Source organism: Musa acuminata, chromosome BXJ2-2, assembly GCF_036884655.1.
Source record: "Musa acuminata AAA Group cultivar baxijiao chromosome BXJ2-2, Cavendish_Baxijiao_AAA, whole genome shotgun sequence".
Taxonomy (NCBI): domain Eukaryota; kingdom Viridiplantae; phylum Streptophyta; class Magnoliopsida; order Zingiberales; family Musaceae; genus Musa; species Musa acuminata.
This window is the reverse complement of record NC_088339.1, coordinates 25,335,288-25,349,880: the sequence shown is the minus strand read 5'-3', so window position 1 is coordinate 25,349,880 and position 14,593 is coordinate 25,335,288. Positions and strand designations below refer to the sequence as shown.

The 14,593-nt window shown below is 36.0% G+C and overlaps 1 protein-coding gene across 1 annotated transcript; it reads left to right on the top strand.

The window, feature by feature from the left end:
• Window positions 1–2,324: 2,324 nt before the first annotated feature.
• LOC103976046 (nicotinate phosphoribosyltransferase 2) lies at window positions 2,325–13,692 on the top strand. The gene is made up of 15 exons (XM_009391226.3): window positions 2,325–2,747; window positions 3,790–3,934; window positions 4,970–5,089; window positions 5,279–5,413; window positions 5,509–5,570; window positions 6,180–6,255; window positions 6,645–6,746; window positions 8,277–8,393; window positions 8,900–8,958; window positions 9,166–9,340; window positions 11,177–11,311; window positions 11,389–11,487; window positions 11,707–11,815; window positions 13,169–13,281; window positions 13,360–13,692. The coding sequence occupies exons 1-15, from the start codon at window positions 2,560–2,562 to the stop codon at window positions 13,435–13,437; spliced, it is 1,713 nt and encodes a 570-aa protein (XP_009389501.2). The 5' UTR covers window positions 2,325–2,559; the 3' UTR covers window positions 13,438–13,692.
• The last annotated feature ends 901 nt before the right edge of the window (window positions 13,693–14,593 follow it).

Genomic DNA, 14,593 nt, shown 5'->3' with positions numbered 1-14,593 from the left:
TTTAATTTTTTTTAAGATTATAAATAGTAAGATTATAAATAATAAAATTACTTCTGATGCACTCCTATACAGAAATGCATTGCCAGCTTCTACATCATCTCCATATGCTATATATTTCCTGGGCAACACAGGTCAAGGAGCCTTAGTATTTTCACAATACCAAGTTCCCTGTCTCTACTGCAGCCTCACAACATCGTCATAACTGCAGCTTCAAATTATAACGACGACCGATATCAAGGGAATAACCCTTACAATACAATCGGGCATAAAGGATCCTCTATGCACTATATTTCTCCTAACCCTCCCTGAACCCATGAGAAATCGACAGGAGTACATACAAAAGACATAGGATTGAAATGCTAAGATCTTTTTCTCTCGGTATCTTTCTCTCTCTTCCTTATTTTACGGGTATTTGTTCATAGGAGACCCATACGATCAACTCCCATGTATAGGTATAAATGTCCACTGCTCGGCCAGCGCTGCGCAGTGCCATCCTGCACTGAATGACCAACTCCCATGTACAGGTATAAATGTCCATTGCCTAGCCAGCGTCGCACAGTGCCGTCCCGCACCAAACGACTAACTCCCATGTATAGGTATAAATGTCCACTGCCCAGCCAACAGTGCCGTCCCGCACCATACGACCAACTCCCATGTACATATATAGATATCTATTGCCCAACCAGCACCACGCAGTACCGTCCCACACCATACGACCAACTCCCATGTACAGGTATAAATGTCCGACCAACGCTGGGGGAAGGTGACAACTTTTGCGACCCATCCTGACCTGACGTCCATCTCACTCGTGAAAGTTCTTGCGTGAGCACCCTTGGACATTTAGAGCTAGATCGAGCTGTGTTGACTCCTCGACCACGGTACTAAGGGTGTACTAACACTATTATTCAAAAGGTTGTGAGTCGAAGCGTTCGTAGTTCGATTGATATGAATCCCACTAAGTGCATTAGTAGAATGGGGATGCCATTGCAAAGATTTTGAGGGATCAGGGAAAAGGTGTTGAATGTTTGTTTGAGCATATTGATGAGACTTCACCACAAAGTTGGCGAAGCAAAGTTATTTTGCTAATTGAAAATCGTCAATAATAGCCTATCATTCCGCATGTAGTGGACTGTAATCAAGATGGTGGGACCAACCCTTACCAATCATGATTCCATCAAAATCGACAAAGCTAATTCTATAGCCTGCAAAAAGCTTGTGTTCGAAAAAGACTCATCGCAAAAAGAGAATGAGTGCTCCACCGAGGGGGGCTTATCCTCAGGGCTTGAGAAAGAGACAATATCGTGGAAAAGAGAGGGAGCCTTAAACTAAAGTATCATTGATCAATGTAGACAAGATGTTTGATGTCTGTTCATGATAATTTTTTTTTTTTATTTTCTAAGTTTCTAAGTATTTTCTTGTGGGGAACATGTTGGAGGTAGAAAACATTATTGTCAATCATATTTTTGCTAGTTGTTGGTTTTTTTATTTTATATTTTTATAATATAAAATTTATATGAAATATCAATCAAATTTATATTTTATTCTTTATGTCATGAGTTGGTTTTTGATTAATGACTTAATAATATGAAATATCAATCGTCTCAACACCTTAGATATCTTTACGTGACATTAGGACGGACGAAGTCTTAGATATAGACTAAAAGGGTGATATAATATCTTTAGTATTCTCATTTTCTATTAACGAAAGTATTATATTATGTGAATATTAGGCTTACATATACCGTTGAAACTTTTTTGTGTTACTAATTCAGTCTATTTTTAAGACTTTATGTTTAATGAAAATTTAATATTTTATGTTACTTATTAGTTTAATTATATAATACACACTCCCCAAAATCCCCACAAATACAATCAATACAGTAATAACTTCAACCCGCGCCCGACGGAAAAGTCAAAATTACTCACTCCATAATATTCCGTCAAACAGGAAATGTCAAATCATCTACGCACGTCTAGATAAACAATTAGAACTAATTTGACGTCACATTCCATTATCCCCTAAAACACGGAGGCTCAAATGATCCATCAGTGTTGATCTTAAAGCACATCAATGTCACAAGATGATACGTTACACAAAAGGTCAAACGATGCATTAGGAAGTCAGCAATTGGGAAGTAAAAAGGACGATTTCTCTTATTTCGGACCGGAAAAAAAACAGAGCTAGTCACGTGGACTGACCCGTGACATGGTCATTCCACTCTTTTGTTGGGCCCCACCGCTTCTTGGGTCTCTGATTGGTTCTCTAACTTCAGATTACCTTCCTGGTAAGTTCGTCTTCCGCGGATATCAGCCGGCCTCCACGCACCGCTAATTTCCAATACGCACCCAAACGTTCTTCCCTCCTTCCACGGAATACCCGTCCAAGCCTCTCACCACAAATATACCACTGACTCCGAGGAAGCTATAAATACCTGCGGCGTACCCTTGCCGTCTTCATCCGCTGCTCGTATCCTTCTCCTCCTCTCTCGCCTCCGTACTTCATCAGATCCTCCTCCGACTCTGTACCCGGGCGATCGGAAAACCCTAGCGAAGAGATCCATGGCGGCGCTTGCGAGCGGCAACGGGACGATTGACGCGGCGGCGACGGCGGAGCAAAGGGAGACGGCCCAAGCGGCGCCGATCCGTTCGGCGACGAACCCCATGGTGACGCCGCTCCTCACCGACCTGTACCAGTTCACCATGGCCTATGCCTACTGGAAGGCCGGGAAGCATCTCGAACGCGCTGTGTGAGTTGCTCCACCTCCTTCATGATATCGGACTAGATTGTCCTCTTAGTTCGTTTGGGGATCAGACGGAGAATTCATTTGCTCTATGGTTCTTGTTTTCATTTGGTGCTTTATTGCTGAATTAGTCCTTTTTCTTTTTTCTTTTTCTCTTAAATGCTCTTTCAAAATATGCATAATTATTGACTCATTATCCGAAATGGAGTTGATTAGTTTCCCTGTATGCTCTTTCTTTCATTGGACTTGACTACTGTGTTCACAGACTTTCCCTTGTCTTCTTGTATGTGTCGGTTTGAAAATTTTCTGTTCTGATCGTAAGGTGAAAAGGGCAACCATTTAAATAAAGGATTGTTGGCTGCCTACTTTTGGTTTGTACTATGACTAACTTAAAGACAGATTTGTTGTGGTACAAGTATTTGTTAGCGTGTTGGTTGTTTCTTCTCTAACACAAGATATCTTAAATGTTCATAGATTAAATCGAGGTAGAGTATCGCCACTGGCTATGAGGTTGTAATGTAATTTCTATTAGGATATTTTAGTTACCAGTTACCACAATTGTATTTTTGGTGCATTAAATATGACCAACTTTTAATTTGCTGTAAAATGAATATATAGGATATTTTTCTGCATGACTGTCCAGAATATCTAAATACTCCCAGAACTTTCTAGGTTTCTATTGAGGAACCAATGATTTATCAGAGTAAGGTCATGATTTTCAGAGCAAAGTTGTTGTTTCTTGTACTTCAGTCGATAGAATCTTTGGCTTCTCTGTTCTGGAATAGATGTGTTTTTTGCACTAAATATCTATTGAACTCTGGAAATTTTGGCACTTTGATGGCATTAGTATGTCAGATTGTATATGCTAAAAACTTAACTATTTTGAAGGTAGAAGATACAAAAGTTTGCGGTTTTTGGTAAATCGTGCTTTCTGAATTGTAAGCAAGAAATTTGTACTTCTTTGTATGAGAGATTTGTTTCTGAATCTTGCTTCTTCAAAAATGCTATGTTGGGACTGCATTTCTTCATGAATCTTAATTTGTTACAGGTTTGATTTGTATTTCCGTAAGAACCCCTTTGGTGGTGAATATACAGTCTTTGCTGGTCTGGAAGAATGCATTCGACTCATTGCCAATTTCCATTTCAAGGAGGAGGATATCTCTTTTATGCGCTCGGTCATGCCTACTTGTGAGGTATGGCACACTAGGCAGTTAGCTGTTAGTAAACTTTCATATTTCTTTGTTTTCTTAGAAGTACTCTTGAATAGTCACATTTTGATGTGCATGGTGTTTAAAATTTCAGAATACTGTTAATTCATCAATTAGATGATTCTGGTTTCTTTGGTCGTAGTTGATCTGGAATATTAACTTAAATACCAAGGTGGATAGATTGCATAGTGCTTCATGCAAGGATTAAAATCTCGGTCTTGTACCTATATCAGCCAATAATTAGACTGGCATTATCTTGTACTATGCATTCCTGAGCGCCAAAATGGGGTGGTTCCAGTCATTACCATCTGGAATACTAGAAGAAAAGAGATGGTGGGGAGAAGGTGGTGACATGAATGAGGAGCGGTGATGCTGCTGAGAAGGAAAAGGAGGCAGAGGCGGAAGATGACTGGCCAGTTGTCGATGGAGAGGGGGATTAAAGAAAAGTGATGATCTATATCCTTGGATAGGAACAACTTCCTTGTTGCTGAGAAGTTTCAGAGAGACAATTGGGATTTATGCATCCAATATGCAGAGATGGAGAATCATAAAAAACAACTAAACAGAAAAAAAAAGACAAATAAATGCAATTTACATGAAAATGAGGAAGCAGTTTCCTGTAGTATTAGTAGTTCATTACCAAGTTGTTCATATATTATACATAGGAAGGTCATTCCTTAGCTCTTCTTGATGTGAAGCCTTTCATTATCTTATTGGTTACGTTGATTGGCATATCTGTTTTCTTACTCTGTGGTGCATGTCATTATTAAAGCTAGCACAACTTTTAGGCAACTGATCTGTTACAGCTAAGTAAGATGACAGTACTAAGTTGCTTGCTCTGTACTGTTAGCTGTACACTTTTAATGTGATGTCTTGTTGAAGTTGAAAAGAACTAAGTCGAAATACTATTTAACTTATGTTTAATGTTAAAATGCACAACTTATATCTTAAGTAGCTAAACCTTTGATTCTCCAGCCGGAATTTTATTCAAACTGATGATCTTTTTCTTCATGTCTCTAGGATGGTTTCTTTGAATATCTCAGAGAACTTGACTGCTCAGATGTTGAAGTTTATGCTGTCCCCGAGGGTTCTGTTGTTTTCCCCAAAGTGCCTTTGATAAGGGTTGAAGGCCCAGTGGCGGTGAGTAACTGCAATGTTAACTTTGTGCAGTCTTTAACAATTGTTTTGATAAGCTGTATGTTCATGTGTTAAGATGTGTTACTGAATATCCCTGGAGGAACAAGTTATCGTTTTTGTTTTGACAAATTAAAATTTAAGATCTATGATGACCTTTTGTATTTTAAATGCTTTTCTGCTCCATTTATCTAGGTAGTTCAACTGCTTGAGACCCCATTTGTTAATCTTGTAAACTATGCCTCATTGGTGACTACAAATGCTGCACGACACCGATTTGTTGCTGGAAATACAAAAAATTTACTTGAATTTGGACTTAGAAGAGCCCAGGTGAGTTCTGAGCTATATCCTCCTTTATAAATGGCCTTTTAAGCTTTTAGCATGTGACTTGTTGAGAAATTCTTCTCTTTTCACCTGATGCTCAGGGCCCTGATGGTGGAATAAGTGCTTCAAAGTACTGCTACATTGGAGGATTTGATGCAACAAGGTGACTTGTTTTGAAATATGTTACTGCTTATGCTGTGTGGCTAATTTTTATTTCATACATACATACATACATACATACATACATACATACATATATATATGTATATATATATGTATATATATATACATACATACATAAATATATATATACATACATATGTGTGAACCTGTTAACAAGTATCAGGCTTGTGAAACGTTTTGTGTTTGGAGGAGGTGGCCATATTAAACATGTTAACTTGATTGATACTTGCTTACAGTACTTAATCAACATATCTATGTTGTTTTGTGGTCAATCACATAGTGCCTTTAGATATGCATTGGTTGAAGAAATTATATGCCAAAAGCTCATTACTTAATATTTATGTTGTCATAAAGAGCTATTGTTTGTTTCTAAATGATTTTAATTTTCGCCATTCTTCTCTATGATTAAAACATGACATGAGAATTTCATGTTGTTCAGTGCTGGTGCCTGATTTTCGGACATTGTATGTTTAGTATGCCCATATATAAGTAGTAGGATAATCAAGATAGTAGTTCTCTCAGTTCTTCCTGAAAAGGTTGATATCAAATGCTTGTCTATGTTATTAATATTTCCTCATTGTATAAGCAGCAATGTCGCAGCTGGAAATTTGTTTGGCATACCCCTTCGAGGAACACATTCACATGCCTTTGTTAGCTCGTATATGGTGGGTATGTTCAGAAATTAACATTATATATGTATATTTTTGTATTTCTCCTAGACAATAAATGTCATCCATTTGTGTGGCAAAGAGATGAATTCCTGCATTATTTTCTTCACATATGCTCCCATACCTTTTATCTACATGAATTTACGTTTTGAAGCATAGCTGTATCTTACTTGTAGATATCAAACGTGTTAAAATGGTTACTTGAACATGAAGCTTGAGATCAATTATCTTACAATAGAAATGATTAAATGTGTGTGATTTTTTTATATCTGTGAAATAATAAAAAAATATATTAGCAAGTTCTTATTATCACCACTATGTTTATTCTTTATATCTTTGCTGGAACTTGTGGTATCCAAAATCTCACTTATTAGGTGATTTTGTAGAGCCCTGACGAGATTGTTGACAAATCACTTCATAGTCATGATGGTTCAAGTACTTGTATGGATTTCCTTAGTCTGGTGCAGACATGGCTCAGCAAACTCCAGGTAGTCAATTGTTTAACTGGCATTGTTTGGTTCTGCTTCCATTTTTTTGATAGTTTGGATATTGTATCTTTTGACTATAATATAGTGTTCCTTTCATTTGACTGTTATTATGTATGTATGTATCTCAAGATCATTATTTCACTGTGTTATCCTATATATTTTCACAATGATTATTACATAGATTATTTTAGTAAATATTTTTTATTTTGTCTTCTAAACTCATGTTCTTTATTGCTTAATGCACTAAAACTGTATGTACTGATGTACTTTAGCATTTATTTGCAGTTATACAATAACAAACTTTGATTACAATGTTGGGCCATGAATAAGTTGTTGGCTGATAGAGCTGTTAGAAGATTTCATTTGTATCTAAAAGCAATGTTGTTCTCTTAAATATGAACTTAGTATGTTCAAATGTAATTGCTTCCATTTTTTGCTTTATGCATGAATGGAGACCACATGCATGGTGTTATATTATATTTACGGTTATAGATACTAACTTGTAGAATTGGGTGGTAGAGTGGTCAGCCTATTTGATCTTGAAGGTCTGATCTTGCCAGGCTTGTAACTTATTTTTGGTAGACATTGTAGTTTTTGGCTGTAGGATACAGTATGACTGATTTACATAAGTGCAATCGTACAGAACTCACTGAGACTGACTTGCCAATTGCTATGTTCCTGAATCACCTGATCGAGTCTGATAAGATTTACACTAGTGTAGGATGCTATAATCAATTATCATGTACGGTTTGTACTTTTCTTTCTTCAATTATTGCAATCTTAAACTAGTTTTCTACTGAAGACTCCACAAGTTTCTGTACTACCTTGCTTCTCATTCTCTTATGGGATTGCCCTGTGCTTGATTATGTTTGTGAGACTTCATGGGTAGAAACTACAGAGTAATAAATGAAGTGAAGAAGAGAGTTTAGCAAGCTCAACTTGTATAGTCATATGGATAATTAGAGATTTTTTTTTATATGCTAGGTCTTTTAAGACTTAGTAACATCTTTCTGTTCTTGCTGAAGCATTGTATTTTCCAGTCATGTAAATATGATTAACTAAAAGCAGAGCTTGTTTTGTTCAGCCTTTTGGGTCTCTGTCACAAACTATGCATTTGAGAGATAGATGGTTGTGTCTTTTGTGACCTGCCTATTTCTCTTCCTCCATCAAATCAGCTTCATCATCAAATGTCCTTGTAATGACTGCATGCGACACACATTATTTAAAGAGTACTCGACTATTGTAATTCCTCCTAGAACTAGTTATGAGCCAAAGAAAATGTGGCCAATTCTTCTTCCTCAAATAGATTTTTTGTAAAACATTAGGGTCCTTGTTTCTCGATAATTAACGGGCAAATAGATGCATGCTCTAGCTTCTTTTTCATCTTTCTGATTCTTCCGAGTGTTGGCAATCTTGGTTGCTGCCATTAGCTCTTTATTGCTGTTTAGTTGCTTCTGAAGTTTTGCTTTGCACAACTAGGTGTGGAGAAGTGTTGTCAATTGTCTGACTTTCCTTTTTAATGCTTGTCAGTTTTCAGAATCACTGCATGGTGTTTTTGGTGAGACAAATCAAAGTGAGCTTGCTGCATTCACTTCATATGCGTTAGCTTTTCCAAATAACTTCTTGGCCCTTGTAGACACATATGATGTGAGTGAAAAGCTGTTGACTTATTTCTGTCATTTTTTTTCTGTTATTTGTATTTCAATAATTATGTTGTCAGTAGTGCTAGTCTGATTATATGGTTTTAAATATTTTTACAATTTTTATATCCTTCTGTTTCAGTAATGGAATATTTGAATGAATTTGGTACTGCTAGTTTCTCTTTTTGGAAATATATTAATTTACAACATGTATATAACTGCATATTAATTTGACATGAAGAATATAATGCTTACTTTTAAAGAAACACACATATGGTTTGGCTTTTCATCATCCAGCTACTCAAAAGTAGAAGAATGCCAACTTGGCCTTACAAAATTACATAGTATTTAATGGGCCTAACTGGTGAATTTAGGGAGTATATAATTAACAGTGGGAAAATGTTTCTGGGTCAACAAATGTCCCTATGATTGCATCAGTGCATTTAAGAAATATACAAACATTATTGTGTTTTTCTGATGTTTATCAGCTTGTTTCTATGACATTTTAATCAGGTTATGAGGAGTGGCATTCCCAATTTTTGTGCAGTAGCTTTAGCACTTAATGATTTGGGGTAAGTTGTGAAGCTTTTCAACTTCTGAAGTTAACTTCTCTTTTTAGGATCACCCATTCTGATTTCTATGGTTTATAGTCTGATAAAGAATGTAAATGCATTTGATTCTCTTAATGATTATTAACTTGTTATAAAACTCGTACCCACTAGAGTATGAAATTAATGCAGCTATTTTTGAATTACAAATATTAGAAATTTGTGATGCAGGTACAAAGCATCTGGAATTAGGTTGGATTCCGGTGATCTAGCTTATCTGTCTATTGAAGCTCGAAAATTCTTTCAGGCAATAGAGAAGGAATTCAATGTACCTGGTTTTGGAAAAATGAGTATTACAGCTAGCAATGACCTGAATGAGGAAACTCTTGATGCCTTGAACAAGCAGGTAATCTTCTTTAATTGCTTGCATATGGTGTGACAACAAGCTTAGTACATTATTATGAAATTTCTTATGCATCTATTTCATCCTAAAGATTGAATTGAAAATTCTCTTTGTAAAGTAATTAGGCCAGCTGGCTAGCATATCCATGAGAGATTTTGACAAACTCCGACTCCATTGGTAATTTAGTTTCTGATTTATTTGCTAGCACCTATTTCTACATGGATGGGGACTATATTTTTGTAGCAAAGGTGGCTTTTACAACCCTGTATTATCCAGTCACAATGAGGAAATGTAGGACTGTTGAAACTGCTGCATCTGGATAGGAATTAGGTAATCCAAAATTCCGAATACGTAGGATTTTGAGCAGATATGACCCTTCTACAGAAATTTATTTTTAGTTTTAGGAGAAAGAGCCTTGCAAAGAGAATAAGAGGGAAGGAGAGAGCTAACCACCGAATTAATTGTATAAAGGAAATAGTAACCAAGTGTTTGGGCTTGGTCTTGCTTACTCTCATATATATAGAAGTTGTGGGACTGAACCAGAGGGAACTCTTTAATCTAGACTATGAATCCTAATAGTAATGTTTTATTTTATAGCAAAGCAGACCTATATGAGATGCATATTGAGGATTTAAGGCACCAAATAGACGGGGACGTTAGAAGCTCTATGAAATAGCTACCAAAATTGAGGACAATAGCCTGTCTGAGAGTAATTGAAAAGTAGAAATAACCTAATGTACTTGTTTAGTTAGGAAAAAGACTCCCTTTTGGGTTGTGGCTCATGGAGAGAAACTGGAAGAACCAAATCATTCTATAAATTACCGGTTTCAAGGGTGAAATATATGATGCCTAACAGAGGAAATGGTTAAAAAAAAAGAAATGAAAATATATAAATGTAAGGAAAAAAAAAAGAGATCATAATGAGAATTATGTGAACTTGGTGGACCAGTGAAGATGCTTGTTGACCAGTGAGACTAGTGATTTCCTACTCCGGTTTCTTTGAGCTCTACTTTGCTGTCACCAGCATTCTCTCTGATCTCCCCTTCTTGTTTGACTACACTGTCCGTATTAAGAGGAACAAGGAGTGGTTGCCAGTTGTGAGGGCAGTTGGTGTAAGGGTGGATTAGGGCTGTAGTTTGAGAAAAGAGTGAAGACGAGGGCTAAGATTGGAGAAAACAGTGTATGGTTGTGACTAATAAGATTTAGGTGATAAATATTTACATGGGTAAAGGCATATGTACTGGCAAAGAACAAGGTTATCATCACAAGAACATCAAATTATTCGCAATATTTGTTTGCCACTAAACGTGTGGTTGAGAATCTTTGTTACCACACTTCGAAAATTTTGTCACTATTGCCCAGAGTTTTGTTACAAGGATGTAAAATTATTGTGTGGAAGAGATTGGGCAATGAAGCATTGTAAACAAATTATTTATTGTCACCTAAACAAAATTTAGTGACAACACTGTCAAACGAACATGTTTTTAGGGACGATTGTAATAGCCCATAGCATAAAACTTGTAAATAATGGATCATTTTCTTGTGGTCTTTGGCACCTAGAAAATTATGGCAGCAGATCAAGTTAATTTTGGACTCAATCTAGTGACTAATTAGCTTAAAAATTTGGAAAATACAGATTGAGAAGTTTTTCTTTTTTGTAATACTGGAAGCTAAATAAATATTTTGACTCACTCGAGGATGTAAAGTGAGTCTACCAAGTCATAAGTTGTTTGGATCTGCAAATTATGTAGAGTAGGTCTGATATTTGGGAATGCTAACAATAATAATTAAGCTCATTATATGACAGTTTTATATTTAATTGTTTGATACATTTTGTAGGGACATGAGATTGATGCTTTTGGAATTGGCACATATCTTGTTACATGCTATGCTCAAGCAGCTCTTGGCTGTGTGTTTAAACTTGTTGAGATAAACAAGCAGCCCCGCATTAAACTCTCTGAGGATGTTACGAAGGTCTGGTAGCATGTTAAAGCTAAACCATAACATGATTTTACTTTTCCTGCTAACGTTTTATTAGTTTTCTCCTCTAGGTTTCCATACCATGTAAAAAGCAATGTTTCAGATTGTATGGAAGAGAAGGTTATGCCTTGGTAGATATCATGACTGGGGAGAATGAAACACCTCCAAAGGTAAGTGATAGCCTTTTTCTGCTTTGTTTTTCCAAATGTCATCTTCAATCTGATCGTGTGAGTTTTAAGTTTTATCATCATATGGCACAATGGCACATATTCACCATCACGTACATGAACTCTTAAAGAGAGTAGCCTATATATCTATGATGATGAACAGATGGAGAAAAAAGATCTTTTGCTATTTGATTAAAATATTTTCTCTCGCACTATCTGCAGGTAGGAGAGCGTATTTTGTGTCGCCATCCATTTAATGAATCAAAGAGAGCATATGTTGTGCCACAGCGTGTGGAGGAACTCTTGAAGTGCTATTGGCCCGGGAGTTCAAGTATGAACTTTGTTCTGTAGCTTACTCTTAAGTGAGCTTGTTATTAGACGATTAGATACTTCTCATTATATCAACATGCAGATTAATTGTTACTGACACAAAATAATAATTACCAAAAAAAAACACACACACACACACACACACATTTCAGTTAAGTTTTGCATGTCTTTTTTTTCTGTAAACAACAATGCTTTCCTTTTCAATTTTATTAAATAAACTAGGTACATGTCATTGGGAAATTTTTTTATTTTTGTATACATCCGCTAGATTTTGGTGGTCAGTGTTGTTGCTATCATTGTATTTATCCAGTCTAAGAATTTCTGACACTTGCTCAATTGGTGGCTTTTTTTTTGTTAACTGAAATGTGACATCTATTGATTCTCAAAGGCGGTCTGTTATTATATCTATTGTTTTCCTAAAAGTGACCTGTTTTTGTACCTTGGAGAAGTAACCTGTTGGCCTTAGATAAGGTGTTGTTAATTGTGGGTCTATGAAGTATCAGGGACACTTCCAATGCCTTGAAGAATTTAGTTTCATACTTCCATAGAGTATCACTACAATGGTCTGGATGCATTCTTCTTCGCTGGTGTTTTATTTATCTGCTATTCTGTTGAGGGTTGACATCTTCATGAACAACTCAAGAAATAAGTCATGCTTCACTATCATGGTCAGATTCCCTTGGATATTATCTCAAATATGCCAAGAGGTTGGTGATTATCGTTGTGGTTTGTGGTACCTTTAAAGCTAATGGTCAGGTGCCTTGGTCATGGGACACATTTTGCTATTAAGAAAGACTTTGTACTCTAGGACTTGCCTTGGTACAATAGTAAGGTTGTTCATTCGTGAATTGGAAGACTAGAGATCGAGTTATAGAAACAATTTCTCTGTAGAGCTAATGCTGAAGCCACCTCATTCCTTTCTTTGTTGTAACTTTATTCTCCATGCATAGTTCACTCAAACTTATGCTTCTTAATCTGTTATTGACTAGTTGTTTCAGCGCAAGTTGAGCAATTAGCTACTAGTGGAAAATTGAATGTTCAATGTATGCTTGTTATGTTTCAGCAAGCATACTACCAAACTTGTCCAAAATTATTGCCTGGTGGGTTCTCTGTGGCTTTGGATGGTTGTTGGCGGTAGCATTATGTTTCTACTGTTTTCACTAAAGCCAATGCTTTCTTCTTACTTGGGTTATTCTTGAGACAGTATATATATACATACACATATATATTGTGGAATTGAGTTTCCCCATAGTTGTACACCTGATATTTTATTGAAAATTTTGTTATATATTTCAGTCAAACTTGTTGAATTTATAGCATATGATCATCTTATTGTGGTCTCTGGTTCATGCAGATAAGCCAAGAGAAGATTTACCCTTACTCAAGAACATTAGAGATCGTTGCATGCAACAGCTAGAACAAATGAGGTCTGATCACATGAGGAGGTTAAACCCAACACCTTACAAGGTTAGTGATCATCTTGTGTAGTGTTTGCTCCCTGTAAAAACCAATTTATGCTGTAACAACAGCTGGATGATTGACCAGGTGAGTGTCAGCGGGAAGCTATATGACTTCATTCATTTCTTATGGCTCAGTGAGGCCCCAGTTGGTGAACTGCAGTAAATGAGGATAGTTTGGGACAAAATAAGGGATCATCATCCAGATTTTCCACCTCGTATATGGTATAGAAAATATGATGTTAAAGGTGCTTATAGTCGAGTTATTTATCCTCATTGATAGGCTGCTGTTGCTTAGGAAATTGCACCGTTTTACAAAGCCCTACGTTGGGGTTTCAATTTTTATTTCAATCCTGTAACAAATACGGTTAGATGCAGTCTATTGGTGTACTAGTTTATGCCATTCACCATGTTTTTTTTTTGTCTGAGTTTTGCGACTGTATAAAATTTTGTTTGCAGGGAAACGCCTGATTTCAACGAATCCTATAAAAATAGGATAAAGTTGTATGTGTATCATTGTATGTCGAGGGAGCACTAAGCTGGGCAAGCATCATATTCTTCCTGCTCAATCTGTGCTTTGCTCGTCTTGTAAGGCTGCTGCTACAAAGCTTATTGCCTGCTAAATTGCATCTTAAATCCTGGAAGGATTTGCCTACTTTTTCAAGGTTTTATTCTTTGATCATAATAGTGCACACAGATTCTGTTTCTTTTTCTTTGAAATGAGAAGAATCAGATTACTTCACAAAATGAGTACATTTGGCATCATCTATCTCATAAAATAATCCAAAGGAAAAGTATACATACATATGAATTTTTGCCGATATCATCCTTCTTTTAACTTGTTATCAATTAGTCAAAATTGGTAACGCTTTCATGCTGTTCTTTATTCATATTGATCATACTATCCTTTGAATGCAAACTCATTGGACTTCAGAATTTTATCTTTCGAATATCTAATTTCAAGAATTCATTCTATAGCCAAAATGTATAATATTTTTTATTTTATAATTTTTTTTAATCCTTTTAAATATGATATATAGTTTATCTTTAAATATTTTATATTCAATCTACGATCGAAGGGTTTGATCCATTGGTTTACTCAAACTTGAGGTTAAATCTTGATAATATTATTTATCGAATGTGTCAATTAGTTTCGTCAGTAAAGACTTTGATAGTTGTAAAATAAAAATTAAAAATTAAAATAATTTTTTAATCAAATATGGAATGCAAAGACGGATCAACCCGCTCAATCTGAGCCGCATGATCCGAAATTATCAACGGCCCAAAACTGTCTACCCTTCCTATTAAAACTCGTTGTGGAT

What these genes read in the sequence shown, in the direction of transcription:
- LOC103976046 (XM_009391226.3), top strand. Translation starts at nt 2,560, where the DNA reads ATGGCGGCGCTTGCGAGCGGCAACGGGACGATTGACGCGGCGGCGACG. An exon ending in AGAATGAAACACCTCCAAAG is followed by an intron (nt 11,488 to 11,706) that starts GTAAGTGATAGC and finishes CACTATCTGCAG; the next exon opens with GTAGGAGAGCGTATTTTGTG. An exon ending in TAAACCCAACACCTTACAAG is followed by an intron (nt 13,282 to 13,359) that starts GTTAGTGATCAT and finishes ATGATTGACCAG; the next exon opens with GTGAGTGTCAGCGGGAAGCT.